The 11,185-nt window shown below is 34.9% G+C and overlaps 1 protein-coding gene across 1 annotated transcript in view; it reads left to right on the top strand.

The window, feature by feature from the left end:
• LOC106458309 (papilin-like) overlaps positions 1 to 11,185 on the top strand; it is a 77,993-nt gene that overhangs the window by 58,073 nt on the left and 8,735 nt on the right. Inside the window, exons 20-24 of the mRNA XM_022384492.1 lie at positions 624 to 833; positions 5,980 to 6,150; positions 6,500 to 6,736; positions 6,946 to 7,116; positions 8,725 to 8,891. Of these exons, the coding sequence (XP_022240200.1) occupies positions 624 to 833; positions 5,980 to 6,150; positions 6,500 to 6,736; positions 6,946 to 7,116; positions 8,725 to 8,891 (956 nt within the window). The remainder of the gene's footprint in view (positions 1 to 623; positions 834 to 5,979; positions 6,151 to 6,499; positions 6,737 to 6,945; positions 7,117 to 8,724; positions 8,892 to 11,185) is intronic.

Raw genomic sequence — 11,185 nt, forward strand, 5'->3', positions numbered from 1 at the left:
ACAAACATCGATATTAAAATAAATATAGAATAATAAATCCGTCACACTCAAAACACATAATGTTATACATTGTGAGAAAAACACAAGTCTTTTGTTATATATCTGCTTTAAATGACCAGCATAAAACCTAGAAAAAATTAGTATTTCTAAAATAGTATGTTTCTTGATAAATTTTCAAAAACTTTTGTACACGTTTTGTACCAAATTATAATGCATAAAAACACATCAACTTTTTAGCCAATTTCCTATCAGTTGGGCCTTATTCATATACGACTTGTTAGACTGGTGAATCAATGTAGTTGAATACCGGTCGGCTTAAATTGTCCATTGTTATAGTATGACCAATTTATTATACCCTTGCATATATGTATAACTGAAACAGCCTATTATCATTGCTGTCAATTTTTGAAGGCATGAATTTCTATGTACTGTGTTTCGATCAAAACTATTCATTACTGATTACTTATTATTAAGGCGATAATACTTGTTCCACCAATTAAGACTTTGATAATATCTCAATATTGATAATACCCACGTAACTCTATGAGTCCCTAATTTCTAGATTTCTTTATTGTATTTCCAGTATTCTTTTGTTTGAAATTGAATTTGTTCTTAACTGTCAGAAGTGTGCAGCCTCTCGAAGGAAGTGGGAAATTGCCATGACTTCACGGAACGCTGGTTTTACGACCAAAATTATGGTCGATGTTTAGTATTTCTGTACAGCGGTTGTAATGGCAACAGAAATAATTTTGCCAGTCTTGAGGAATGTGAGAAGAGTTGCCCAACTGATGACACAAAGATAGAGAAGCAGGAAGAAGGAACCTTTAAAACAGGTAAACAAAAATGTTCAGAATCACGTGAATTTAGGTTTCATTTCGCCATTTTTGCCAAGTAAATTCCATTAATACTTAGATTTTTAATATTACAGTTTGTCTTATATGTTGCTGCTAACACAACCAGAGCTTTATCGTTTAATTTCCTTATTTTAAGTAAAAAAATACTCATAGTTATTCTTTTGTTTCAATGAACGGATGTGAAGTATTATTTTGAAAAAACAATGTTTTTTTCCTTACTGTTGCCTGAGGTATGTGGACGGCTTTTGCCACTAGCCTTTATGTTCCTGGTTTCTGATCTGTTACAAAACATCGGACTTTGCCTACCACTAGTGAGGTGCGACGTGTAACAGGTCTCTTTCTGGATATTACTTTATTTTCCAATGCCATAAAGTAGCCCCCCCCCCAGTGGCACAGCGGCGTGTCTGCGGACTTGCAACGCTAGAAACCGGGTTTCGATACCCGTGGTGGGCAGGCTACAGATAGCCCATTGTGCAGCTTTGTGCTTAATTACAAACAAAAGCCATTAAGTAAAAGTAACATCTTCGTCTTGGAAATTGTAAATGCCCAATGTGAACACGTTTTATGATCTAAGTGTATGAATATTATACATCGGAAATGACTATGACATACTCTTCCCAATAGCCATCAATTTTTGGTAGCAACGCAGTATCTACGAAACGTCAAATAAGGTAAAATGTAGTTTGATTCATTCCGTTCCAACGCGTCTTTACATCGACTCTGGTTGTCACGTGATCTGTTGACTTGCATATTCAAGTTATTTTAATACAATATACCCAACCTTCTGTATAACCATATTTATTTAAGTTATATTTTATTTTGGCACCTCCTATATTGTTTTGTTTGTTTGTTTTAATTATGCACAAAGCTACACAAGAGCTATCTGTGCTCTGCCCACCACGGGTATCGAAACCCGTTTCTAGCGTTGTAAGTCCGCAGACATACCGCTGTGCCTATATCCTATATTGTTTTATTACCTGTAGTACTACGCTAATGTTACAATCTAAACTTGAAAATAATTTTAGTATCCTAATATTCCTAAACCAATGTGTTTGTATTCTAATATTTTAACAACTGCTTCTAGTGTCCTCGTTTACTTTTCGTGACCCGTTGACGCAAAAATGAGGTTTGCACTTTGGGGCCACGTGTGATTTATGAGAATGTTGTGTAAATACCATTGGTGGTGGGTATTGTTAACTGGTTGATTTTCTTCTAATCTAGATCTCCTGTGTGTCAGCGGGAAGTTCACGGACCTACAACACAGTAGGTCAGGGTTTGATTCACAGCAGACAGCCCATTGTATAGCCGCTAATAAATTAACAACTTTATCTAGTCTATAAGTTCAAAATTAGAGATGGCTGTGCGCAGATAACCCTCGTGTTGCTTTGCGCGAAATTCTGAAGCACATTAACTAACTAATCTACTTTTTTCAAACACATTTAGCATTCTACTTTCCTCTAATAAATGTTCCTGATGTACTACTCTAACAAATGTGTTTAGTATTCTAACCTATTTAAAAAAGTCCTTTTAGGGTTCTATTCAACATGATCAGTACTACTGGTTTCATTAATGTACCACAACAAATCATTTATAATTATAATATCTTTCCAAATGCTTCTGATGTCGTACTCCATCTTTGACTAGTTCTACTATCCTACTCAGTCTTAATAAATACTATATTTTACTACATGATCTTAGTAATCCTTTTTAGTTAAGTGTGTTTGCGGTGTGTTTTAAACTTCTAAAGCAGCATTCTCTGCACATAAAAACAGCAGAATTGTGTGAACAATGAAGCAACCAAAACGTTAAATTTTTATCAGCTGTGTTTTTGATTATATTAGAATTATTTTTATATTTTTCCATCATACTTATATTATTCAATGTTTCTGATATTTTCAGCCTGAAATGTCTGAAAAGTAATTTAGAAGCCTAATATAATAAAAAAGTCTTATCTTCAGGTCTTTGTCTAAGCAAATTAAAGGACAAATACCCTAGCATTGAGAAGAAGTTTCTTTGTCCTTTCTGTTTTCTCGAGAAAATGTTTTAAATTCTTGGTGAGAATACCTTTTTTTTTTATAAGCCCGACATGGCCAGGTGGTTAGGGCGCTTCACTCGTAATCTGCGGGTCGCGGGTTCGAATCCCCGTCCCACCAAACATGCTCGCCCTTTCAGCCGTGGGGGCGTTATAATGTGACAGTCAATCCCACAATTCGTTGGTAAAAGAGTAGCCCAAGACTCGACGGTGGGTGGTGATGACTAGCTGCCTTCCCTCTAGTCTTACACTGCTAAATTAGGGACGGCCAGCGCAGATAGTCCTCGTGTAGCTTTGCGCGAAATTCATAGCAAATAAACAAACAAACCTTATCGGGGCTTATAATTAGCGTATCCAGATGCTAAAGAAAAGACTGTTCTAGAGCAAAGCCACTTGGGTTATCTGCTGTGTCCACCACGGAGATTTTACCCCCGGATTTTAGTGCTGTGATCCGTAGACTTACAGCTGTCCCACCGGTGGGACGCTCAGGAAAGAAAGTGTTCTTTGTTGCTGTTTTTTTTTTTTTTCATTATTCACATCTGATCTAAGTCGTTTTAAGGTGGTCTAAACAGCGGCATCTGCTTCATTTTTCAGTCACTAGGATCGGACGGTAATTTTGAAGGATACAACTGTTTTTTGAATATTGCGTCGATAAACTGTTTGAAACTATGTAATGAGTTTACCATATTATTGGCACCCCATCTTTATTTATGTAAAATTATATATGCAACATCGTCAAATGGTCAAATGTGAGTACATTATAAGGGAGTGTTTAATCAAGGGGCGATTATGTGGTATTATTTATATACTAAACTTGATTATTCTGACGAACCTCTTGCTTTTGTAGCATTGCCAAATCGTTAAATCAAGGGCAACAACAATCTAAAGTGTTACTTCAACTTTCACAGGGGTGGGACTCTCCATGGTGAAATACACTGTCTGCTATTCGTGGAAATTAATTTTAAAACGTCAATGTTTTCTAATTATAAGAACTTATGAGTGAAAGTAAAGAAGAATATGTTTTAATATGCCAATCACACAACATCTGCCATACCCATTGCGACTAAGCCTTTCGCCCCATACCAGGTCTTATCAGGCCGGCCGAACCTTAATTCTTCTATTATTAAATACACATAGGTTCATCATAATCAGTTCAGAATTTGTGATACTGACAACATGTGTCAGATCCGGAAAAAACTACGTGTGTATAATATTCGACATTTACAGGGACATGTAGAGTCCTACAATTAACTATGGATGAGCGACACTTACAGAGACAGGTAGAGTCTTACAATTAAATATTGACGAGCGACACTTACAGAGACGGGTAGAGTCTTACAATTAAATATTGACGAGCGACACTTACAGGGACAGATAGCGTCCTACAATTAAATATTGACGAGCGACACGTACAGGGACAAGTAGAGTCCTACAATTTAATATTGAGGAGTGACACTTGCAGGGACACGTAGAGTCTTAAAATTAAATATTGACGAGCGACACTTACAAGGACAGGTAGAGTCTTACAATTAAATATTGAAGAGCGACACTTACAAGGACAGATAGAGTCCTACAATTAAATATTGACGAGCGACACTTACAAGGACAGGTAGAGTCTTACAATTAAATATTGACGAGCGACACTTACAATGACAGGTAGAGTCTTACAATTAAATATTGACGAGCGACACTTACAATGACAGGTAGAGTCCTACAATTAAATATAGACAAGCGACACTTACAGAGACAGGTAGAGTCCTACAATTTAATATTGAGGAGCGTCACTTACAGGGACAGGTAGAGACTTACAATTAAATATTGACGAGCGACACTTACAAGGACAGGTTGAGTCCTACAATTAAATATTGACCAGTGACACTTACAATGACAGGTAGAGTCCTACAATTAAATATAGACAAGCGACACTTACAGAGACAGGTAGAGTCCTACAATTTAATATTGAGGAGCGTCACTTACAGGGACAGGTAGAGACTTACAATTAAATATTGACGAGCGACACTTACAGGGACAGGTAGAGTCCTACAATTAAATATTGACGAGTGACACTTACAGGGACAGGTAGAGTCCTACAATTAAATATTGACGAGCGACACTTACAAGGACAGGTTGAGTCCTACAATTAAATATTGACCAGTGACACTTACAGGGATAGGTGGAATAGATATGTTATCGTTTATAATTCTAAGCATAAATTTTTACACGTATAGATTTTAGAAGACGTTTCCAAACAAATTTTATTTCATTAGTGAAAAAAATAAATAAAATAACATAATATAAAAAGCCTCAAAGCTATGCTCGGCAATTTCAAGCCAGCTAATTGCTTTCGTTTCCTCAGTGGTAGTTACGCTCCTAGATATTGGTGGTTTCTTTGTGTGTTTGTTCAAGTAAGACTTCAAACGGTACAAATAAATCAGCTATTTTACCTTTCTTCGGTGGCTAAGAAAAATTCAAACCTCATGAAGTGTCTGTTTTTTAGTGTCAGAAACATCATATAAGTTACAGATAATATCATTCTGTAGCTTCAGAAAACAATGACTGTCTTGGTGTGACACAATTAAGTACAATCAACTTATGATGTTCAAAGTAGTTAATCACGTGCTGGAAGTGAATGTGACATAAAGTCAGCTTTCCTTCGTTTTTTGCAAGGTTCTTTGGCTTGAGTAAGAACTAGGATTATTTTGTTAAACGAATCAAGGAATTAAACATAATTTCTCTAGTAATAAATATGAAAGTGCCTAGATGAGTGTATAATTTTAAATTGCTATTATTTGTCACTTTTACTTGAAGCTCCTTGACCCAGGATGTTGACATAATCTATTATCGAGGAATGTCCATTGACGGAGTAAAATCTCTAACCAAATTCCAAGTAAAATAGTTTCAATAACATAGAGCTACAAAATACATAAGGAAGAGAGGGGAAATATGATATGATTAAAGACTGTTAGATATTTTTCCCTTTCACAAATAATATTGCATTTTAATAAACAGAATGCGTGAAAGTTAAAGATATCGAGTTTGGTTATTTTAATGTATATTGAATAATTTTATAAATCGCTTGTTTTCTTTTCTCAGAATTCTGTTTTGAAAGCAAGGATCCTGGTCCTTGTTTAAACACCGAACTTAGGTGGTATTACAGTCATGAGGATGGCGTCTGCAGAGACTTCTACTATGGTGGTTGCCTGGGAAACAAGAATCGTTTCTATTCAATGGAAGAATGTGAGAATAAATGTGGCCGCTCTCAAGGTAAGAAAAGCAAAACGGAGACGTTAGGTATAGAAACAATCCACGTAACCCAATTATCCTATTCACCAGTGACGAAGGAAATTGAATAATAAATTTTTGGGGTGTACATCGTAGCAATATGTTATGTTGACATTTTTTTATGCACTAAATTAAATATGCTTTCATTACATAAAAAAGGAAGAAAATTATCCGTGTCTGTTGTGATGTTGTCAACAAATTTGTTTAGATTCCATGGTGAAAAATTCCGATTTCTGGTTGTATACAACCAAGTGAAAATACTATACTTTCAATGAATACAAGCTTATATAATAAAAAGAAACTCATGTAAATTCCTAATATTTTACCTCAGATATCTGCCAACTTCCTAAAGTCCGAGGGCCGTGCAGTGGCTCATTTCCACAATGGTATTACAATAGCTCTCTTGACGAATGTCTAGAATTCCCATTTGGCGGTTGTCAAGGAAACGGCAATAGGTTCCACGATAAGGATGCATGTGAAAATCGCTGTAAAAAGAAGAAAATTCCGCTAGATGGCAGTGGTTTGTATGGACGGGTAAAATCTCAAGGTGTGAAGACGTTTGTCACGTGTGTGTGTAATTTAATTTGTTTTGTTTAATTATTCAAATGTTTACTGACTAATATTATGAAAATATACGGCAAAACAAAAGGTAATTACGAACTGTTGTACTTGTAAAGTATAAAGTAATAATAAAATGTGCAAAATTAATAAAAAAAACAATGTTGGATAGTTAAAAGAAAAATTTGAATATTCATGCAGACGTATTTATTGTTACAGCTGCTTGTCAACTGCCTGTAAATGTCGGGTCATGTGACGAGGCCCATGCCTTCTGGTTCTTTGATCCCGAGAGTCTTCAATGTTTGCCCTTTTTATACACGGGCTGCGAGGGGAATGAAAATCGCTTCCAATCTTATGAAATCTGTATGCAAATTTGCTTAGACACTACAGGTAACCGTTTGTAGAGTAAATCAATAACGAAGTTATTAATATTACTTGTTTCATAATAGTATGTATATTACTATTGTAGGTGTATGTGTGTATGGTATTGTAATAGAACAAATAGTTTCAGTTATTAATATTACTTATTTCATAATAGTATGTATATTACTATTGTAGGTGTATGTGTGTATGGTATTGTAATAGAATAAATAGTTTCAGTTATTAATATTACTTATTTCATAATAGTATGTATATTACTATTGTTGGTGAATGTGTGTGTGGTATTGTAATAGAATAAATAGTTTCAGTTATTAATATTACTTATTTCATAATAGTATGTATATTACTATTGTAGGTGTATGTGTGTATGGTATTGTAATAGAACAAATAGTTTCAGTTATAAATATTACTTATTTCATAATAGTATGTATATTACTATTGTAGGTGAATGTGTATGTGTGGTATTGTAATAGAATAAATAGTTTCAGTTATTAATATTACTTATTTCATAATAGTATGTATATTATTATTGTAGGTGAATGTGTATGTGTGGTATTGTAATAGAACAAATAGTCTCAGTTATTAATATTACTTATTTCATAATAGTATGTATATTACTATTGTAGGTGAATGTGTATGTGTGGTATTGTAATAGAATAAATAGTTTCAGTTATTAATATTACTTATTTCATAATAGTATGTATATTACTATTGTAGGTGATTGTGTGTGTGGTATTGTAATAGAATAAATAGTTTCAGCTTATGACGATCATTAATTTCAATAATGCAACATTCTGAGGCTACATATATTTCACTATAGTTTAAAGACCTTGCAAAATTTAATTTAAAGTATTTATAGATATAATACAGAATGATATTGTTAGTCTGGAATCTTGTTTAAAGCACTTGATTCTGTATCTAAGACAAAAAAAACTGTTTTTTTTAACCAAACAACATTATACAGATTTTATACTTTATATAAGAGAGATTGCAGACTTTTAATAAAAAGTTTTAAGTACAACCTAATTTCATATTTCATGAAATTTGTACGATTTTTCAATAAATTATACTGCGACTTAAGTCAACAACGACAACTAAATATCGAAATTACAGCAAGACAACTTTAACTACGACTTAAGTCAACAACGACAACTAAATATCGAAATTACAGCAAGACAACTTTAACTACGACTTAAGTCAACAACGACAACTGAATATCGAAATTACAGCAAGACAACTTTAACTGCGACTTAAGTCAACAACGACAACTGAATATCGAAATTACAGCAAGACAACTTTAACTGCGACTTAAGTCAACAACGACAACTGAATATCGAAATTACAGCAAGACAACTTTATGTTGTCAATATTTGTTTTGACAACCTAATCTAAAGTAATTGCGAGTCAAAAGTTTGTCACACGTGTTTCATTTTCAAAGCAAATACATTTGTCGAAATTCCAACGTTTTGCTGTTCATGCAAATTACTTATGGTGATGTTACCTTTTAACATGTGTGTTAGATCAGCAACATTAATTATGAGATTTGTTAGTTAATCATTGAAAAAAAGAAAACATTTTGACCATTGTATAGATTGGATAACTTTGCCGTTTTAACAGCAGCTTTACCTCCGACTGCTCCATCAGTTCTACCTTCTACGGTACATACCTCGTACGAACGTCTCTGCCCACCTTCGAACTGTGGTCAGCTGAAATGTGCACATGGAAAAGAAGAGTTTCATACCTGGCAAGGATGTCGATCTTGTCGGTGTTCTGATCCATGTCAGGTAGTTTGGTAATATATAATGTATAACACAAGAATCTAATGAATTCACGAATGTACACCCAGTTAGTTTTGTTCATACAAAATCAATCTTTCGATTTATTATCCTTTCTGATCCATGTCAGGTAGTTTGGTACAATATAATGTATAACACAAGATCTACTATGTTGTTGTTGGGCTCAGGATTCTTCTACAGTAGGTGCCTGTAACTTGTTAACGATAAATTCAACGATGAATAAACGGCACGCATTCCACTTGTTTTCCAAATAATATATATGTATATATTCAGAACAAGTTAACGTATGTACAATAAGTCCTTCAACACCATAGATATTATGGACATATCATAAATACTACATATGTAGTTCTCTCCTTCTTGTCAATTATCCACTTAGGCCTATTTAGTTACTTTAGAAATTCAGTTGACAAGCCGAACTATCTCTTTATTTCTATCGCACTAGTATTCTCTGTGATTCGCTTACAACTAATGGTTATGAATCTACAATCAACATTCTAAATATACAGAAAATGACCCACGTTTCATACAAAGGTAATAACGAGTTTGAAGATGAAATACACTGTTACGTAACACGTCAAACTCGGTTATATTCATCACAGTTGAAATAACCGTCAATCCCATCCTTTCACAGTTAGTATGGGAAACATCTGTAGTAAAGCATAATCAGGAAATTCTGCTAAATTTCCATGGAAGTGTTGTCCACAAAACGGGTGATTAATTTAGCTTAGTGAGTGAATGTTTTATTATTGTTTAGTATTTGTTATAATGAGAGTTAAAAGCCATAACTGTAGGAAGTTTTGTTAATAATTCATTGATGTTGAGAATATCGAATGTCACGTGCAATATATTAACGTCGAGAATATAGAAGGTGGACAGACGATTTGGTAATATAGATATAAATAGCGTGAGACGAGCTGGAAGCAGCAGACAGATAATAGCAAAAGAGAATAAAATTGGTGTGAAGTTAACTACCGTAGAAGTGACAGGTCTAACGTTTAATATGTTAGAGTGAAACTAACAGTAGAAATAAAGATAAGAAAAATATTTATATTCTGTCAAACCGTGGTTCTAAAGTAATTGAATCAGCCTGAGTGTACTTTGACAAAAGGAGCAGAGGATCTTCAAAAGAAACAAGACCAAACGATTACGGTAACTCGCGCCAAAAAAGAAGTCCAAGAGTTGGCGGTGGGTGATGATGACTAGCTACCTTCCCTCTTTTCTTGTCTTTCACTAAATTAGTGACGGCTAGCGCAGACAGTCCTCGTGTAGCTTTGCGCGAAATTGAAACCAAACCCAAAGATACTATAATTTTAAATCTGCCCTGCTTGCGAAGTGATATTTTACAGACCTAGTCAACTACAATACTTCTATTCATCTCTATCCTAAACAGAGGCTTCAGTAACGTTTAAATTGTTATCTTTCAAAACTCAAAATCCTTCCCATCTCGTTTACAGAGATTCAATACCTTTTTTCTCTCTCTAGAAAATAAGTACTTGAGGTAGCTCAGACTCAACAGCTAGAGCTGATCCAAGATATGCCACCTCCCCCTTTTCCTGAGTAAGTTTTTGAATCATTCAGCTCGTATAATTTGAAACGTTTTCTGAAAAAGCATGCCTAAATAAAATCCTATATTAGTTTGTTTTTGAATTTCGCGCAAAGTTACACGAGGGCTATCTGCGCTAGCCGTCCCTAATTTAGCAGTGTAAAACTAGGGGGAAGGCAGCTAGTCATCACCACCCACCGCCAACTCTTGGGCTACTTTTTTACCAACGAATGGTGGGATTGACCGTCACATTATAACGCCCTCACGGCTGAATAGGCGAGCATGTTTGGTGGGACGGGGATTCAAACCTGCGACCCTCAGATTGCGAGTCGAGCGCCCTAACCACCTGGCCATGCCGGGCATCCTATATTAACCCCTGGAAAAAAATGATAACCTTAAAATGTAGGATGCGAAGTGAGATATCCGGGACGATTAAAAATAATCCGAAACAAGCGCTGCATCATAGATTCGGAGATATCCGGGACGATTAAAAATAATCCGAAACAAGCTCTGCATCATAGATTCAGAGATATCCGGGACGATTAAAAATAATCCGAAACAAGCGCTACATCATAGATTCGGAGATATCCGGGACGATTAGAAATAATCCAAAGAAAGCTCTGCATCATAGATTCAGAGATATCCGGGACGATTAAAAATAATCCGAAACAAGCGCTACATCATAGATTCGGAGATATCCGGGACGATTAAAAATAATCCGAAACAAGCGCTACAT

The sequence above is a fragment of the Limulus polyphemus genome, unplaced genomic scaffold (genome assembly GCF_000517525.1).
Source record: "Limulus polyphemus unplaced genomic scaffold, Limulus_polyphemus-2.1.2 Scaffold442, whole genome shotgun sequence".
In the NCBI taxonomy this organism is placed as follows: Eukaryota; Metazoa; Arthropoda; class Merostomata; order Xiphosura; family Limulidae; genus Limulus; species Limulus polyphemus.